Raw genomic sequence first — 16,782 nt, forward strand, 5'->3', positions numbered from 1 at the left:
TGCGTTTTGTCTTCGGCCGTCAGATCGAAAAAAACCAGCCACTGCCCTGGATGGACTATAACTGCTTTGCACAGTTAGGGCTGGCGACGGAGGTGCATGGTACAAGGGGCCCAGCACTGGATAGGACGGAGCCAGGGTAGTGATCGGCGATACAGAACCTTGACTACTTCCCGGCGGAAGAGAGTCCAGAATATATGGTACATTTGCAACAAATGGCGACTGGACCATCAAAGGGTACATAGTGAACGGGTGGCTCACTCGCCCTTCTACCGGCACAACAGACCGCGAGGCCGAACCAATGTGCAAATGCTGATGCTGGGAATTGTTTTGTGTGTTTGCCCCAGTGACATTTTGAGTTGGCTTTGGGGACAACACAAAATTACTGTTATTTTCGTATGGCGAAATCACCAAATGCACTCCCTTTGGGTTCATCAGTATTTTCCACAGATTTTACAACATTATAGGGGAGCATACCTCAGGTGTGGTAACATGAGCGCAGTTGGCTATCACCTTTGTGGCATGAGATATGTCGCAAAATTCTGCAATAGCTCTGAAAGAAGGAGTTTTTGACGGATTTGGAATTTTAATAAAGGCAAATAAACGCCCGTACGAATGGAGAAAGTTCTGTGCGATGTCGAATATCTGACCAACATCAAGGCTGATACTGGGGGAGATGGTAGCTACCAGAAAAATCTGACCAGTGTTCAAAGCGGGAGATTCAGTTTCCGAGCCAGGGTTTTGCTACAAATAGACCATTAACCACGAGGAATCCGCATAGGGAGGGGCAGGAGAAAGGATTCTTACCCGATCTCTGCAAAGAGCACCACAATATTCAACTTTCCAGCTTTTCCTAGACGTCAAAGTAGTTGCAAGCGTGGAGCAAGCGTCCCGTATATCTCTAAAGTGCACGTAGACTTTTCCGTTTTCCGTATCAATACTCCTATGTCCATGAAACCGCCGTCCATGCATGTTGAGGTCCTAACGCCGAGTCAGGTCAGCTTAACATTTTGAGGTGCTAGACGGCCTAAGCGGGCTTTGAACATACGTTTAACCAAATACTGACTTCTTCAGCCTCTAAATGGGTATCTGATGCAACGAGAAGGTACCGGGACAGCCCTAGCTCAGTGCTGAGTGCGGTTGCAACTGGATTGGATTTACTAGCTTCGCCCAGACTGTTGACGTTAGTGAAAGGGCTGAAAGCCGAAGCAGTCGGTGACAATCTTGTGCTGATCCTATGGCGAGGAGTTACGAATGGATCCCTCTCCTGCCCAACGCCAGGGCCGAACTTCTTGTCACCTGCTCCCATTGTCACTGGTGATGTGGCGGCTGAATTAGAGAACGGAAGAACATGAAGAAAGCTCGTGGTTTGCGTTTTTTTCCCCTCTGGTGAAATGGTCGTCAAACGCGTATTCGGTGTCCCTTTCAGTGATTCTTCAATCCCACTTGAAGAACGGGGAGAGGAGGATGGGTTGTCATGCTGTAGAGCCATGACAGACAGACTGTAGAAGTTATATTGCACTAGACTCTCGCTCAGGGAACTTGAAGTGCTGTTTAACGTCCTGTACAGACAGAGTGCAGGAATGCCGAAGGGACCTCGTGGACAACAACCTTGAAAGTGGCTCAAAGGGAGGGAAAGCGGAATTGAAAAGTGTGATTCGGGATAAAAAGTGGCCATAGAAGAAGAAATGGGTAGTAAGCGAGACAGTGGCACCTGCCTCGACTGTCCAGAACCTGGGACCTTCATCACATTCGTTTGGTTTCCGGGCAGGCCACTCGGATCCTTCCTTCCCCTCGGCATCAATCTGCCACAACGGTCATCTCACGCATTCACTGCGCGTCCAACTTATCACTTGGTAGTGAGCAAAACTTTCTCTTCATGGCTCGCCATCCTGCAGAGCATCTCGCTACCCAAAACTGCTTAGGTACCTAGGTAGGTAATAAGTACTGTTACAGCTGTAAGGGCTATCCGAATCGTGAGGAAGTAATGCCAAAAAATACCTCACGCAGTTCTGACTCCCGTATAGAATGATGACACGAATGAATTGGTCCTTGCTTACACTTAGGTTCTAGGTCTCTTCTTTTCGTTCATACAAGGCGTTGCAGTTTTTCGCTGCCAACATTCTGGCAACAGCAGCCTGCATCTATTGCCAGCTCGTTTGGCTTTTTGATTCCTGAAAGATGCTGTGCAGAGACTGTGTTCGTTTCGGTACCCTAATGTTGGAAATATCATACTGACGAGCAAAATTTAGACGGAAATTTGGGCCTGTTTAAAACGAATAAGAGCACTAACTCTGGGTGGCCAACCCTGTTTGTCGTCGAATACGGAGTAATGTCGCCGTCGAATTAGATCGAGCCTTGGCACCAGGCTAGCTGTAATGATGGGGCAAGTGGCTGTGCCAAACGGCCCGGCTGTCGATGAGGTGGGTGGGGTTAAGATAAAGCCAGACTTCCGTACCACCAGGCCCATTGGATGCGTCGATACCCTTTCACAGAGACCAGTTACCCATTTCTTCCACAATCCCGTTGTCATAGCAGTTCACCATCATCTCATGTGATGAAGACCGCAGAGTACGCTGGGAGACTTACATATATCCATGCATCACAATGCCACGGCGCCAAGCTGCCTTTGACGACTATACCTCTGCCGTTCCGCAGGTACGAAACCTCGTGCATTGTTATTCCAGGAAGTCGATGCCTCATCGACATCCCATCATTGACCTTCACTAGATCATTATCGCGTCTACCGATTCCGATTTTCTCGATCATTTGATACCGGTGCTAAAAGATGCAGCAAACTCCAGACGGATACCGGCCCTAATACAATGCCTCACGCGATACTCCGAGGACCGCGAAGCTGATATCGAACGTATTGGCTTGACCAAACACGAAGAATTCCTCGAATCGGTTTCGAGACTACAACATGTTCGAGAAGACACTGTCAGTCTCACTACGGAGATTTTGAAACTCAACCAATCCATCCAGGCTAGCACAGAGAAATTAGCTGAGCAGAAAGGTGCCCTGGTCAATACAAAAGCTATTCGACAGAACATTGCCGATGCAACTGAGGCCCTGAGAGACTCCTTGAAGGTACTACATGCTGTCAATCACGCCCATGACCTCATTCGCCAGAAAAATTACTATTCTGCTCTCAAATCTCTTGAGGATCTGCAAAACGAACATTTAGTTCCTATATTACAAAATCGATATGCTACGCAGCATCGCTTGGCTGATGTCATTCAAAAATCCCTACCTGGCTCTCGAAAAGCTATTTCGGAAGCTGTCATGACAGACCTCAACACATGGCTGTTTAGAGTTCGAGAGACGTCTCAATTCCTTGGCGAAGTGGCGTTTTATCACACTGAAATGAGACGGTCCCGGCAGAGAAAGCGGGTTGAGGACAACCAATTCCTAGCTAACTTTAAGCTCAATTCGTCCATTGAACTTGTATGCGATGAAAGCGAGGAATTCGACGTACTGGACAACGAAGAACTGCAAGTCAATTTCACACCACTCTTCGAAGCACTGCACATTCATGACGCACTTGGCCAAAGTGATCGATTTCGTGCAGAATATGCCGCTACTAGAAGGCAGCAGAAAGACCTACTTCTACCCAGCACGGTTGAACTACTCACTGATGACGAGTCCTTCGCTAAGCAGCCTCTTAGAGGGCATTGCGGGATTCTCAATCATTGAAAAGGAAACCATGCGTCGTGTACCACAATTACGTTCCGCAGCCTGACGTGAGTCCGCAGTCCCTTACCCTTGGAGCAATTTCTAACATGAACACCTGCATTTGACAGGTCGAGGAGCTTTGGGAGTCAATGTGCGGTGCTGCTATAAGCCTAACATCTCGAGCGCTGAACGACGTGGGTAATGCCGAAGTCCTCCTTAAAATGAAAGGGTTCATCGCCCTGTTTGTTCAAACCATGGAGGTATGTGCCGTCCCAAGCTGCTGATCGCTTTTTCCTAATCTCATACAGGGCTGGGGTTACTCGATCTCCACTCTTGACACGTTTTTACTTACGCTATTTGACAAATATGCTGAGCTTCTCAAGCATCGATTTAGTGAAGATTTTCAGGAGGTCAGCATAATGTGTCCAAATTCATTTGATATGCCTCTAATGATCACATCTGCCCATAGATTGTCTCTACAGATGACTACATGCCAATGGCCATTAATTCTCGTGAGGAGTATGAAAAAGTCATTAACGTCAGCTGGTTCATGCAAAGCCAAGCTGTCGACGATGTGACGTATGTTCAGGAGAAAATCATAGCGTTGTTACTTGTTTACTGATGGCATCAGGTTCCCTTGTGTGCTACCCTTCTCGCAGATGTACCCTTTATGTTGCATAGATGTTCGGAACTTTCTCAACCAGTTTTATTTCTTTTCCGATGATCATTTCCAGCACGCGGAAGTAATTGATGAGACTTTACGAAAGGTGCATAAACACGATTCATCGCGCAGGGATTCAACGTGACACCTAGCTAATAGCATTGGACAGTCACTAGACGAGCTTCTCACCGAAAAGGTTTGCCGATCATTGGTTGAGAGACTCTCTTCCCAGTATTTGGGACAAATTGTTCAGATTCTCATCAATCTCGAGCACTTTGAAATTGCATGTCAAGAACTTGAACAGCTTCTTATCCGTGCCAGGTCGTCAAGCTCGGCTGGCGGGCCTTTGAAACTGAACGCAACCAAAGAGTTTCGCAATAACAAGAAAACTGCTGAGAAAAGAATTTTCGAGCTCGTTAATAGCAAAATTGACGACCTAGTTGACACGGCGGAATATGATTGGTGAGTATGGTGCAATTTATCTACTCCCTGCTGAGACATAGCTGACCCTTGCATTCTTTAGGTTGGCGACGGCTGTGGCACCAGAGCCGAGTAACTATATGCAAACCTTGACTCGTTACCTATCCAATATCATGAACTCGACTTTGTTGGGGCTACCGCGAGAAATTAAGGAGCTGATTTACTTTGATGCCTTATCTCACGCTGCTAACAAAATTCTGGTTGGCACTTTCATTCCTCTCCATACTGTAATATTAACGCAGACTTTTGCGCTAATTTATATCTATAGGCCTTACCCCTGTCTCCTGAAGTCCAAAATATCAATAGCAATGGGGTTGCTGCATTGGCACTTGATGTCCAGTACCTAACTGAGTTCGTCAGTAGCCTAGAAAACGGGCAGATGTTGCGCGAAAATCTGGATGAGCTCCAGCAGACTGTGAACCTGATGGAATCAGATAACCATGACGAATTTTTCGACATCTCCATTCGAAACAAGAAATACGGCCGCGTAGATGCCCTGAATGGTCCAGTGCTCTTGGAAAAGTGCGTTGTCTAGTACCTCCGCAGAATGCGTACTTACTAATGACTTCATCAGGCTTACGCCCGTATCGCAAGTTGCTGGCAGAGCTGCGCCCCTGTCGAATTTATCGTCACGGTTTGGCATGATGAAATGAGCCAGTTGTGAATAGAGACTGAACTTAATCTTTAAAGACTACCTTACAAGAGAGACAAGTAAACGTACTTGTCCACGATAAGCTTTAACAGCAAAATACGTTGAGTTTGCAAACCACGAAAAAAAACCATGCGCCTACCCAAGCCACACCACGCTGTCACACCATATATACAAAAGCGATGCAGTTTTCTCCACGCGTCAAACTTGAGCGAAGCGGCGAAATGGTCAATTGCATACTTCAGCTACTCAAATTCTTCGGAAGACATTGGCGCCTTGAGTACGTCACAGATCAGTTCAGGGCTCGTCAAGTGGCTGGAAAGTGCATTTTCTCACCTGCTGCGCTTGCATGGCAGAGTATGGATACATGCCTTCCATCTCTCCATACATAGATGCTGGCGCTTGGGCTTGACCGTAGGGCGCTGAAGGTGCGGGAGGTACCTGGCCAGCGTACATGTTTGGATTTTGTCGGTAGTCTTGATCAGTAGGAAGATGGTGGCCTCCCATATATTCCGCTGTGGCCATGGGATGTGAGGCATGGTTAGACTGAGCCATATTAGCATGCTGACCAGCCATCTGAGCTTGCCCCGGAGGTGCAGGCACAGCCTGTGGGCCGCCGGTGGACTGTGCAGCAGTTCTTTTCGCATGAGATGAGGCTTCCTCTCTTGGGACAATGTCAATTAGAAAATCGAACATGTCCGATTTAGCCAATGCCGACGCAATGTCTGAGCGCTGGAGAGTCCGACGTTTGTTCTCCTCGGCATGAATCCAAGCACGCATAGTAAGCTCAGTGATAAAAATATCGCATCCTTTTGCAAAAAGAATTGGCGCTTCGGCTGAAATCATCTTTACTTCCGGATCAGCCTTCATTACCTTCTTAATACGTGCAAGTGGCAATTGGTGAATCTTGTAGTCATGTGTATCGCTCTCCAAGTGGGTTATGGTTTGCTGCCAGTAAGTAGTCAAGATATCCTTGTATTGGCCGGTCAACCCTTGATGGACCTATTAAGCAGTCGATCGAGTTAGAGTCAACATGGCACACCAGAAGAACGGCACGAACATTTGCCCAGGGACCAGTGTAAAGCTCAGCCGGTGCAAAACCTTGAGATGCAAGCTAAATAGAAGAGTTAGAGTAGTCTAAAAGAAGTTGAATAGACTTGGACGAACTGCTGCGCATGCACCTATAACGGAATGGTTAGCAAAGTCCGCGAAACCTAGCGAATGTAGGAGCTCCTACCATAGTGACCACCATGGCTAGGGTCATAAGCTGGAGCCGAACGGTTCGGCTGTGCCTGAGACTGCTGCGACTGCGCCTGCGTATCCATTCCAAGCGTTGATGATGTTGCCGTCAACAGAAATGATATGAAACGTCCGGCGGCCGTATCGGCGTCGAATTTCGAGTTCTTAGACGGAGCAAGTAGTGAAATAGTCTTCGCGCTCTAAATATCCCGCGTTGACACTCTTCGGGAGCCGAGATTCGGAGAATAATAAAAGTGACAATCAAAGGCCGTCAATTGTGTTCGTCGTCGAGAGACCAAGTCGAGATGCGCCGATTGAGACGATGTAGGTGTACGGAGCACAGACGCCCAAGCTGCTTAGGCAAGGTTCAGTACTCCGTAAACCAGCCCCGTCCCAACCACCAGCTGGAGCCTGTAGCGGGGCCAAGCTACCTCGTCGCTCATTGGATAAAGTGTATTATATAATATTCACACTCTCGCACCTCCGAATTTTTTTCTTTTCCTCCCCCGAGGTCATTTGATCCGGAGTCAGCTTCTGTATTCAAAAAATCAAACCAGCTCGCAAGTTGTCGTACCGCGGGCGGTAGGGCGTATATTATCAAGCGCAATGCCTAATATGGTAGATGGTAAGGTGAACAAGCTCCTCTGCCAGGCCGAAGAACGACTCGAAATATCGTTCTCAGCATCAAAACATGCCCAATCATCATCTGCGGTCAAAACCCTAGGCAACGTACACGCTGGTAGATCCAAAGAAGAAAACCTTTCTATCCGCCAGCCTCAAACACAGTCATTCACAGCGAAAAGGAATAAGGTACGGATACATCATGTCAACTCTACCCTACTGCCTCATTCTTAACCCCTGTGGTCTTGGTCATTTTGGCATCCCTGTGCAACGAAGGATAGTGATGAGAAATAACCGTTTTCGGTACCTTGACTTGGGACTAGTATCCGTTTTGGGTCACAATCCCATGGCTTCATGATTTTCATTATATCATAGTTACTCTGAATCCTTTTCTGCGTCTTTATGTGTCGCCTGCATTGCATTGCTCAGCATCGTTCATTTTCTTATTGCAAGCACTGACCTGTGCCAACCAATTCACAGAATACTGCTGGATCTGAGTGGTTTGATCTACCAAAAACGGCACTTACTCCGGAATTCAAACGCGAATGGCAGCTATTGCGAATGCGCAGTGTACTAGATCCAAAACATCAAAAAAAGGCTCTTAGAGCTGCTGTGCCGGAATATTCCCAAGTCGGAGAAGTCATTGCTGGTCCAACGGACTTCTTCAGCGCCAGGCTTACGAAACGAGATCGAAAAGCTACCCTATCAGGAGAGATGATAGGAGCCGTAGACGGGCAGAAGTTACGGACAAAATACGCAGGGATACAGCGCACAAAAGCTTCTGGAAAGAAAGCGTTCTATCAAAGACTTGTATCAAAACGAAGGAGAAAATAAATACGACGAAATGTGGGGGATTTATTGATTCAATCGAATGAACCAGCTTCCCGTGGCATATATTCCACCAGTTAGCTGTCCAGATGGCTACCAATCGAGCCAGGGCCGTGTTGTCCATGTTGCACTGATGATGAGAGGGTCGCGTATTTCAAGTTCTCCAAGAAGAGCTTAGTTTGCAAAAAGCCCAGCGCATGTGCGGAATTATGGCAGTTGACGCCAACTGATCACGGAGAGGCGGGCCTCCGGCGAGGAGGAAATCCATAGCCTAGCCAATATTACAGGACCCCCGCCAGATTCGGTAGGACTGTTCGGGTGTTCGCTTTCAGAGGGTTGCCATCGTTAAGGGAATGAGCATAATGATAAGTCAGACGGAACTACGCTACGCGATCATTAAGATGATGAAGATGAATATTGACGAGCAAAATTTGTAATGCATGAACGGGTACTTCGTGAGTGTGAATAATGGAATATCAGTCCTTTCAGCGTACATGCCTTGGTTAGACGCGTGTCGACCGAAAGCCGAAAGGATCAATTGACGATGCTTAGTCAACAGCGGTGGAGTGATTTGGGTAAATCGTGGCGAAGAGCCAAACCGCACACATGGTTGGTCCGTGCGTAAATGAATGCTTTTTCTGCTCAATACCATTCACTCCCGGCGACACAACCACCCCGGGACAATTACGTTCGACCACATCTTGGATTGATTTCAGCCCTTCAACATGCCTGGCTCATTCCCGAGGTCCAAAGCCAGGGCAATACCGGCTAGCCTGCCTCTCACCCCAGCCAGGACGTCGAGAAGTACTTTTGCATCTATGTTTGTCAAGCAACGCTGCCAGTTCGTCAAGCTATGCTCAGACTAACACTTCTTAGCACTTCAGATCATGACGTAAAATACAATTCCCAATCGCGTTCTTCAACCACGACGTCGTTGGCTAAACCGATTCAGATGGACCAAGTACGCCAGCCCAGGTCCCTCCAAGCTCTTCACCTCAAACCTTTGAAGCGGGAGGCTGAATTTGGAATACCATCATGCGACCTGCAGTTGCGCTCATTCAGCGTCCAGCCACTCGAGTTTTTCTCCGACTTCGCGTTGCGAGCCGCCTACTATCTTGGATTACCAGCCTACGGGCCCATTCCACTGCCAAGGATTACGGAACGATGGACCGTGCCCAAAAGTCATTTTATTTTCAAAAAGGCACAAGAAAATTTTGAACGGGTTACTCTACGTCGTATGATCCAAATCAGGGATGGAAACCCGGAAACAGTGCAGCTATGGTTAGCATATCTCAGAAGGCATCAATTTTATGGCGTGGGAATGAAGGCCAATGTATGGGAGTTCAGTCAGCCAGGTCTCGACCCTTCTCAAGACATGCAAGCGGAGCAACTGGATCAGCTTGGCGATATCTGGTCACAATTGGGTCAAATAGGCGGCTTGGGCACTCCGCGAAAGGTGGAAGATCTACTGAATACTCGTCGCTTCAAGGATGCGGCTGGCTTAAGGCAACCACTGGCTACAAATAAGTAAGCCATGTTGATGTATTTTTAGCGTCCTCGATGTATTATATGACCGAGCTACTCATATCGTAATTCTAGTGATCACTACACAGTAGAATAAGACCATTACAATCTACAAGCGCTATCTCTACTACATAATCCAGGTAGCAGTATACCTCACATACGGTATCGACAGACGCCGACGGCGGTATATGCCTACTTATATATCGCCCCAACAACAAACCCGACTACCAAAATTAAGTGGAAAATACTAAACCAAGGTGGCAACTTCTCAATCGTGCGATGTGGCGTTAAATGGCCTTGCTTAATACTCGACCAGTGTTCGATTTGGACATTTTATTTAATCAATTTGACGGTTATTAGTATATTAACGGCATTCCCTTCTTCAAAACTTGGGTTTACGACGATGTACTACCTACCTTGAACGTTCTGAGAAACATCAATCGTGTTCATTGTTTCAATAATTACCAAGTTCATACTGCTTCGATTGGGGTTGCGGGAGCATTCGAACAATATGGATCTAATATATTGGGCTTGTCACAAAGAGTCTTCCAAGGCCGGAAGTTGCGGGAACCGAGCAGTTACTTTTTGTCGTTATTGGAGTCGAAACTACCCAAGTCTCCCCCCCCCAATAGAACAATCAGATTAGTCTAGTATTTATGAATTATTTTTGCGCAGCTGAGTGTCACATACGACCATAGCCGCCAGATCATTAAATCACGATCCCGTCCGATCTCGTAACGATAAACTGGCGAGCGCCGGATTAGTAGTTGGGTCGGTGACGACCAGCGAACACCTGGTGTTGCATGTTTGACTTCTTTTTTTTTTATAGTAGACTATACCTACGGTTTTTATAATCCGAGCTTTATAATATTAATTTTATTGTAAGCTGTGGTTATTACTACCGGCGTGTTAAAAAAAAAAAAAGTGTCTGAAAGACCACTTAGCCTTTTGACCTCGTGACTCAGTTCTAATGCCACTATTTTTGGGGACAATCGTGGGCATAACAGGAAACTACACGCAAATTGATCTTGGAGGAGGATCAGCGCGGGGCTCTGTTCAACCTGCACACCCCACTTTGAGCAAGTAATGTTCTCACGATGCATCCACCCACACAAGTGCATGCCAGACTGACATGTAAATAAGGAATGGAAGCAATGGAAGACAACACCCTTCCCTGGAGCCTTGATAGAGTTGAATCTGTAAGTGGTGTTGCTGCTTGTCATTGCTTTTTACACTATGTTTGCATGCACCCAGTCATTGCTGAGACAGCCTGCAACAGTTGATTTCCTCACTCTACGAACCCGGTCAGCCCAATGCCATCACCGAGGCGCAGGCCCTGCTAGCCAACTTTCAATCTTCCCCTCAGGCCTGGATTTTGGCCCATGAGCTTCTAAGGCGACCAGACGAGAAGGGGAAATTCTTTGGAGCTCTCACCATCATCGTAAAGCTCAACAGGGAAAGGTTGGCTATGCCGAGTTCCCTGCAGATGTCAGCAAGATAAAGCTAACTATCATCGCAGCTCGTCGCTTAGTGACGAAAATGCACAAGAACTATTAGAGCACCTCATTGGATGGTATCGAGATTCTTTTGAGAATTACACTGGTCCCTTGGTGCCGCGCAAACTATCATCAGCCCTCGCAACTTTCTTCCTCCACTTCCATCAACTGTGGCCTAGTTTTGTTCGCCACCTTAGCATATGCCTGGCCTCATGGCAGTACTATGACCCTCTTTCTCTACAATCTTCCGTCGATGTAGGTCGTGTCCTGGATACGCTAGATCTGAACAAACTAAAAGCCGTCTTATGGGTCGTCACGAGTATCGTGGAGGATGTCATCAGGATTGACTGGAATACAGCAAATGGGTGAGTTAGTTCAACCTTGGGCATAGCAATTAAATGCTTATGTATTCGAGGGTCCATCTTTACAACTCCGTTGTTCGAGAAGCCACGGATGCAACAACTCTGTTATCCAAAGGCTTGGCCGAGACCCAGATGGCCGCTGTCAGTAACGACTGTATTAAGTGTTTCCAGGTATTTCAGTCCACTATCGCATATGCAACTAAGTATCAACCATGAGCTAACAGCTCCACAACTAGTCGTGGATCTTCTTTGCTCAGAAAGCATCCTCTTGCGACAGTCACGTTCTGGCCTTGTTGAGAAACCTGATGCCTAGTGTCATAGAATCTCTTATTTCTGAAAGCCGCTTCGGTGCTTCGGCTGAGCTACTGATAGATACCTTGTCTAATTATCCTTCTCTGCTATCAGAGCACCATTTTAACCTTTTGGCGAACCTCTTTGTTAGTTCTTGGGCGGATGAACGTTACAGGCGGCTCCTCGAAGGCGATAAAGAATTCGAATCAGCCCAATTTGGACAGTTGCTCTTGGCATTTGGCGAGGAAAAGTGCCAGTGGCTAATGCAGTCTGAAGACCCAAGAAGCAAAGCCTTGCTTTCTAGGCTATGTGGCTTACTTGGATCCGATGGCTATCCAGTAGCTGAGAACAGAGTGTTCGTGCCAGCCATCGAATTTTGGTCCACCTTCACTGAAGTCATGTCAGATCTTGTCACTTTGGATGATATCTCTGCCACTCCCTGGGCAGAGTCGGCGTTATCGCAGGTTCTGGAAGTGGTTTCAGTCGCATGCCGTAAAATCACCTACCCCCCGGCAGAAGAATTCAGCCAGTGGGACTCCTCCGATCGAGTAGGTTTCTCAGATGCTCGAAAGGACGTTATTGACCTGTTACAATCAGCATATAGTCTATCAGGCTTTCAGCTGGTAGCCACATTTTCCAACCTCGTACTCACTGCATTAAACGACTGTGCCTGGTTACAGCTAGAGACAGCTGCCTTCTGTCTTGCTGGTCTGGCGGATTGTAGCAAGGACGATGTTCGCCTAGACGAGGCACTGGGATCAGTGTTTGAATCTTCTTTGTTCTCACGTCTCTCATCCCTGGACACCGATATCACCTTACGGACGCGGCAGACATGCCTGTATCTCATAGAACAATATACGGAATACTTCGAACGAAATGTTTCTTCCCTTGCTCCCGCATTAAGGCTCTTATTCAGTCTGTTGGGAAATCCGTCTATGGCGGCACCGGCATCAAGATCAATTCTTCGACTATGCTCCTCTTGTCGGCATCACCTTCACGCAGAAACAAACGGGTTCCTCGATGAATATCAGGCCTTAGCTGAGCAGGAGAGACTCGATTGCGTATCCTCCGAAAGAGTCCTCGCCGCTATTTCATCTATTGCACAAGCCATTCCCGACACTCCTCGGAGATACAACGCATGCACAAGGCTAATAGAATTTATTCAAAACGATAGTGCTCGCGCAAGGGAGCTAGCTCAGCTTCCTGTAGGTACCAAGCTGCTATGTTTTGGTCAACGATGCATAGAGAATTCCGCCGACGAATCGCCCGGACTACATATCGCGTTGAAGACTCTGCGCTGTTTAGTTGGCATCGGGAGAGGTCTCCAAACTCCCGCAGATTCAACCATTGACCTTGACGCAAGCAACGCGCCAAAAGCTGAGTATGATGACCGGTTGGAAGGGCTTCACAGACAGGTTGTTCGAATCATCATGGACATTGAAGATACTTTTGGTAGAAATAGCGAGGTCAGCGAACTCGTTTGTGCCGTCCTCCGTTGTGGCTTCTCTGAAAGCGAACCAGGACCATTTGTGCTGGGGTTTCAAGATGTCACCAGCTACTTGACAAGTCATGGTGGAAATATTCCCAGGCCAGGGATATTTGTTTCCACTGCTTGCTCGTTTGTCAGCTCTCTCTATACACAGGGGAATCTCAACAAAGGGAGGGTATATACAACATTACTATTGTGGGTAGTACGGCTGCTTCAACAATCACCTGGTACGCAAATATTGGCTCATTCACTTGTCGCTGATCAAGCCACTAACCTCGCCTTGCGTCTATCTTGGGTGTAATAGACCCAGAGCATGATCCAGAATTATCTCAAAATAGCATTGATTTTGCTTGCCGGTTGTTGAGCAAAAGCCCAACAACCCTACTTAACCTGCAGCCAACAAGTGCCGCTGAGTATTTCTTCCTCTTCACCATACAGGTTTTAGATGGTAGTGAACCCCTACCAAAGGCGGCAGCAGCAGAGTTCTGGGTATGTATCCTGGTTACCTGGCCCACACAGGTGGCTCGATTGCTCAATTTATTATTCTGACAAGCCCTTCACTTTTTTTTTTTCCTCCTTTATCTCTGGACTGAAGGATATAACCTTGTCAGCTACTAGAGAGAAGTCAAAGACTAATAATAATTCATCAATGTTAGGCAACGTTTATAACACTCAAAGGTGGTCATCCAGAAGCATCTGATGCTGCAGAGCAAGCGATGGGGACTCTAGGTCCTCTCCTTGCTCGAAGCCTGGCTAGAAATATTGGAGGCCGAGCCTCAAGAAGCGAGCTGGATAGGCTTAGCGAACCTATAAAGAGACTGGTCAATTGTTACCCTTTGGCAAAAGAGTGGCTACAAAACGGGCTTGGTCACACTTCGTTTCCAAGTTCCAAGGTGACAGAGGAACAGAAGGCATTATTTGTCAAGAAGGTAGTAAGGTACGTTTACGGCCCTTTCACATTCGGCAATTCGTCAGTATGCCAACCGCTTGTTCCGAATACAGTCTCAGAGGCTCTCGAGCTACGAACCAGGTTGTGCGTGATTTTTGGTTGTCCGCTCGGGGTAGTAGCTTCGCATACGCTTCTTAACGATATGGAGTCGTATATATGAACATATGGATGGCTTTTCATTATGAGGATCAAGATGTTCATTCGACACCTCAATGAAAAAAATGTTATTTTCCTGGCTATCGGGAGAAGCAACAGTCAATGAGGGCATGTGATTTTCCTGATCATTCCATGCATTGCCATAAATTGACAATACCGAATGGACCCGATTGGCGTCCACGAGCGTCACATCGATACTTATTGTGTGTGAGGAATTGAGTGGCTTACTCTCGCCACCGTAATATATTACAAGGTGACATTTTATTGTACAAAACGCCTCAGTCCGATGGTAGTACGCTCCTCCACCGGTGGCTACGGAGCCTAAGTACGACGGCTTCCTTTCTCATGCGGCCAGCAGCGCCGGCACTACGGGCACTCCTGTTGTTCACGGAGGTGAGGGCACAAGTCCTACTGTTATTCAAGTCCGAAGTTCACCGCAAAGAGCGATGAGACACAGGCCTAGGTATTAGCGGCGCTGCAGGCCTCCTTGGTCACAGTCCCACAGCTGTTCTCACCATACCCATTGTTTCTTCCGCACTTTGCAATGCTTTTCGCGCACCTTCAGCCGCCACATGATCCAAATAATGGGTATCGCCGTCAATGAGCTCTGTATACCGAGTCCTAATGCCCTGTAGTCCAAGAGTGATCGCATCGGATACCATGTCCTTGAACAGGCGGGGATGAGTATCACTGTATGCCTGTGCAAGCTGCTCGGGGCTTCGTTTCTCCGCGTCGAATATGGAAAAGAGGCTCAGGAGATTTGATATGCCCGGCCTTAGAGCAGGATCATAGGATATTCCATGGACGGAGTCAGTCAGAGCGGAGGAAATCTTGAGTCTAATCTCATCAGGGGTATCTGTGATCAGAATTCGTGAACGAGCCAGTTTGTGTGACTTGGACATCTTCGATGTTGGGTCTGAAAGGGACATAACTCGATGTACCGGGGCTAGATGCACCACGTGATTAGTCTATGATGATGGAGCAGTCGGGACTGATACACATACGAGTAATAGTTTTCGGTTGAATTAGACATTCCCCATATGCGTGGTTAAAATTTGTGACGCACTCCCGGGCGAATTCGAGGTGTTGTTGCTGATCATGTCCAACGGGAACATGCGTGGCTCTACAGAATAGTGAGTTCAATTCGACATAGGCTCCCACCATGACGAGGGTGTAGCCACACACCTGTGGACGAGTATATCAGCGGCTTGGAGGACTGGATAGGAGAAAAGCCCAAGCTTCAATCGGCTTTCAGCCGGCCGGTCTTCCATTTGTGAATTTGGTGCAAGGTTTAGTTTTTGCTAGCTTGGCTGTCAGCGCACGCAGTAGGGAACCGGCTTTTGTCTCGGTAAACGCGGACACTATTCGCACCTTCCACTGGGTCATCCGAGAGAGATATCCAACGGACGCTGTACAGGCTAAGATCCACATGAGCTCTGAATGAGCAGGTACCTAGTATCATTTTGTCAGGCTCTCTGGCTCCGGTCTGTTTGCAGAGGCCTTGGTAGGTGTCCTTCTGGAACTTACGGACGACTGGTAGAAGAGAATGGACCGCTCTGGGTCAATTCCTACTGCCAGAAGCGCGGCGAGGCTTTCTCTCTTCCATTGCTTCAATTTTTCCGGCGATTGGGGCGTGGTAATAGCGTGGAGATCGACAATGGAGTATATCAGCTTTGTATCCTTGGGCTCATGGTGTTGCAACTGCACCCATTGCCGTAAAGCGCCAACATAGTTGCCCAGGTGTGGTATGCCAGTAGGCTGGATCCCTGAGAATATGACCTTGGGCCGTACGGCTGTAGATTTATTGCTAAGGCGCTGCATCTAGTTCAGTTTTAGGCACGCAGCTTGGATGTGAGATAGTAGGTTCCGTATATGATGCAATAGGCGCGTGTCTCACCAATCGAGCAAGCAAGGGGGATAGTTTGTTGGCGATGATCTGGCTATTCGTATCGTGTTTCGGTCATCGCTAAGTTCGGGTGTCCTACGTGGTTGAGGTCTCTCGATAATTTTGCAACGTACCGGGAGCCGAGCTTGGCCTGGCTTGGTGTGATCGCCTCCCTGGTACCTAGGTAGGTAGCTTGGCCAGGTTGCGAGAAGCAGGCCAGGGAACGAATGTGTGATGTGGGGCTCCCATTTGCATCAGGGCCAATCACGTGTGTCACTGCGGGATGATGAAGGGTCCTGTGAACATACCTAGGTAACTACTCCTGAGTCCGTACTCCTCCTGGTCCAATTTGTCCAGGGCAATAAATACCTAGGTGCTTAGGTATCTACTGGGTAATGAATACACACGAATGTGGACAGGTCGACTCCGGGCCCGTTCCAAGTCCCATCAGACGGTGGCTATCTACACACTCAGGTGCTC

The 16,782-nt window shown here is 47.7% G+C and overlaps 8 protein-coding genes across 9 annotated transcripts; 6 read left to right on the forward strand and 2 right to left on the reverse strand.

The window, feature by feature from the left end:
- Window positions 1–2,604: 2,604 nt before the first annotated feature.
- SEC15_1 (Rab GTPase-binding exocyst subunit S15) lies at window positions 2,605–3,693 on the forward strand (the record flags this gene model as incomplete). Its single annotated transcript, XM_066119540.1, has 2 exons — window positions 2,605–2,655; window positions 2,728–3,693. The coding sequence occupies 2 exons, from the start codon at window positions 2,605–2,607 to the stop codon at window positions 3,691–3,693; spliced, it is 1,017 nt and encodes a 338-aa protein (XP_065975335.1).
- Window positions 3,694–3,893: 200 nt separating this feature from the next.
- On the forward strand, window positions 3,894–4,294 carry SEC15_2 (Rab GTPase-binding exocyst subunit S15; the record flags this gene model as incomplete). The annotated part of the gene is made up of 3 exons (XM_066119541.1): window positions 3,894–3,932; window positions 3,981–4,082; window positions 4,142–4,294. The coding sequence occupies 3 exons, from the start codon at window positions 3,894–3,896 to the stop codon at window positions 4,292–4,294; spliced, it is 294 nt and encodes a 97-aa protein (XP_065975336.1).
- A 37-nt stretch (window positions 4,295–4,331) lies between these two features.
- SEC15_3 (Rab GTPase-binding exocyst subunit S15) lies at window positions 4,332–5,348 on the forward strand (the record flags this gene model as incomplete). The annotated part of the gene is made up of 4 exons (XM_066119542.1): window positions 4,332–4,439; window positions 4,503–4,795; window positions 4,857–5,013; window positions 5,082–5,348. The coding sequence occupies 4 exons, from the start codon at window positions 4,332–4,334 to the stop codon at window positions 5,346–5,348; spliced, it is 825 nt and encodes a 274-aa protein (XP_065975337.1).
- Window positions 5,349–5,710: 362 nt separating this feature from the next.
- HAP5 (CCAAT- binding transcription factor component) lies at window positions 5,711–7,020 on the reverse strand. Its single transcript, XM_007814613.2, has 4 exons — window positions 6,700–7,020; window positions 6,630–6,643; window positions 6,523–6,576; window positions 5,711–6,464 (listed from the first exon to the last, which is right to left on the reverse strand). The coding sequence occupies exons 1-4, from the start codon at window positions 6,785–6,787 to the stop codon at window positions 5,760–5,762; spliced, it is 861 nt and encodes a 286-aa protein (XP_007812804.2). The 5' UTR covers window positions 6,788–7,020; the 3' UTR covers window positions 5,711–5,759.
- A 287-nt stretch (window positions 7,021–7,307) lies between these two features.
- Window positions 7,308–8,156, forward strand: fcf2 (rrna-processing protein fcf2; the record flags this gene model as incomplete). The annotated part of the gene is made up of 2 exons (XM_066119543.1): window positions 7,308–7,511; window positions 7,803–8,156. 2 exons carry the CDS (start codon window positions 7,308–7,310, stop codon window positions 8,154–8,156), a joined length of 558 nt encoding a protein of 185 aa, XP_065975338.1.
- Window positions 8,157–8,669: 513 nt separating this feature from the next.
- RSM10 (mitochondrial 37S ribosomal protein rsm10) lies at window positions 8,670–10,045 on the forward strand. Its single transcript, XM_066119544.1, has 3 exons — window positions 8,670–8,970; window positions 9,027–9,042; window positions 9,103–10,045. Exons 1-3 carry the CDS (start codon window positions 8,876–8,878, stop codon window positions 9,679–9,681), a joined length of 690 nt encoding a protein of 229 aa, XP_065975339.1. The 5' UTR covers window positions 8,670–8,875; the 3' UTR covers window positions 9,682–10,045.
- A 774-nt stretch (window positions 10,046–10,819) lies between these two features.
- Window positions 10,820–11,539, forward strand: PDR6_1 (member of the karyopherin-beta; the record flags this gene model as incomplete). The annotated part of the gene is made up of 3 exons (XM_066119545.1): window positions 10,820–10,873; window positions 10,954–11,135; window positions 11,194–11,539. The coding sequence occupies 3 exons, from the start codon at window positions 10,820–10,822 to the stop codon at window positions 11,537–11,539; spliced, it is 582 nt and encodes a 193-aa protein (XP_065975340.1).
- A 3,079-nt stretch (window positions 11,540–14,618) lies between these two features.
- On the reverse strand, window positions 14,619–16,594 carry MSW1_1 (Tryptophan--tRNA ligase, mitochondrial). 2 transcript variants are annotated; one of them, XM_066119546.1, is made up of 5 exons: window positions 15,945–16,594; window positions 15,789–15,869; window positions 15,603–15,718; window positions 15,422–15,540; window positions 14,619–15,363 (listed from the first exon to the last, which is right to left on the reverse strand). In XM_066119546.1, exons 1-5 carry the CDS (start codon window positions 16,236–16,238, stop codon window positions 14,909–14,911), a joined length of 1,065 nt encoding a protein of 354 aa, XP_065975341.1. In that variant the 5' UTR covers window positions 16,239–16,594; the 3' UTR covers window positions 14,619–14,908. The 2 variants fall into 2 exon arrangements, with proteins under 2 accessions (XP_065975341.1, XP_065975342.1); XM_066119547.1 differs by lacking the exons at window positions 15,789–15,869; window positions 15,945–16,594 and having other exon boundaries at window positions 14,620–15,363; window positions 15,603–15,762.
- Window positions 16,595–16,782: the final 188 nt, after the last annotated feature.

Source organism: Metarhizium acridum, assembly GCF_019434415.1.
Source record: "Metarhizium acridum strain ARSEF 324 chromosome Unknown scaffold_141, whole genome shotgun sequence".
Taxonomy (NCBI): Eukaryota; Fungi; Ascomycota; class Sordariomycetes; order Hypocreales; family Clavicipitaceae; genus Metarhizium; species Metarhizium acridum.

Coding starts and splice junctions, on each gene's coding strand:
- HAP5 (XM_007814613.2), bottom strand. CDS start 6,787: ATGGATACGCAGGCGCAGTCGCAGCAGTCTCAGGCACAGCCGAACCGT. Junction 6,465..6,522: donor ACACTGGTCCCTGGGCAAAT/GTTCGTGCCGTT, acceptor ACTGCTTAATAG/GTCCATCAAGGGTTGACCGG.
- RSM10 (XM_066119544.1), top strand. CDS start 8,876: ATGCCTGGCTCATTCCCGAGGTCCAAAGCCAGGGCAATACCGGCTAGC.
- MSW1_1 (XM_066119546.1), bottom strand. CDS start 16,238: ATGCAGCGCCTTAGCAATAAATCTACAGCCGTACGGCCCAAGGTCATA. Junction 15,870..15,944: donor TTCTCTTCTACCAGTCGTCC/GTAAGTTCCAGA, acceptor AAATGATACTAG/GTACCTGCTCATTCAGAGCT. Junction 15,719..15,788: donor CTCGGATGACCCAGTGGAAG/GTGCGAATAGTG, acceptor CAGCCAAGCTAG/CAAAAACTAAACCTTGCACC.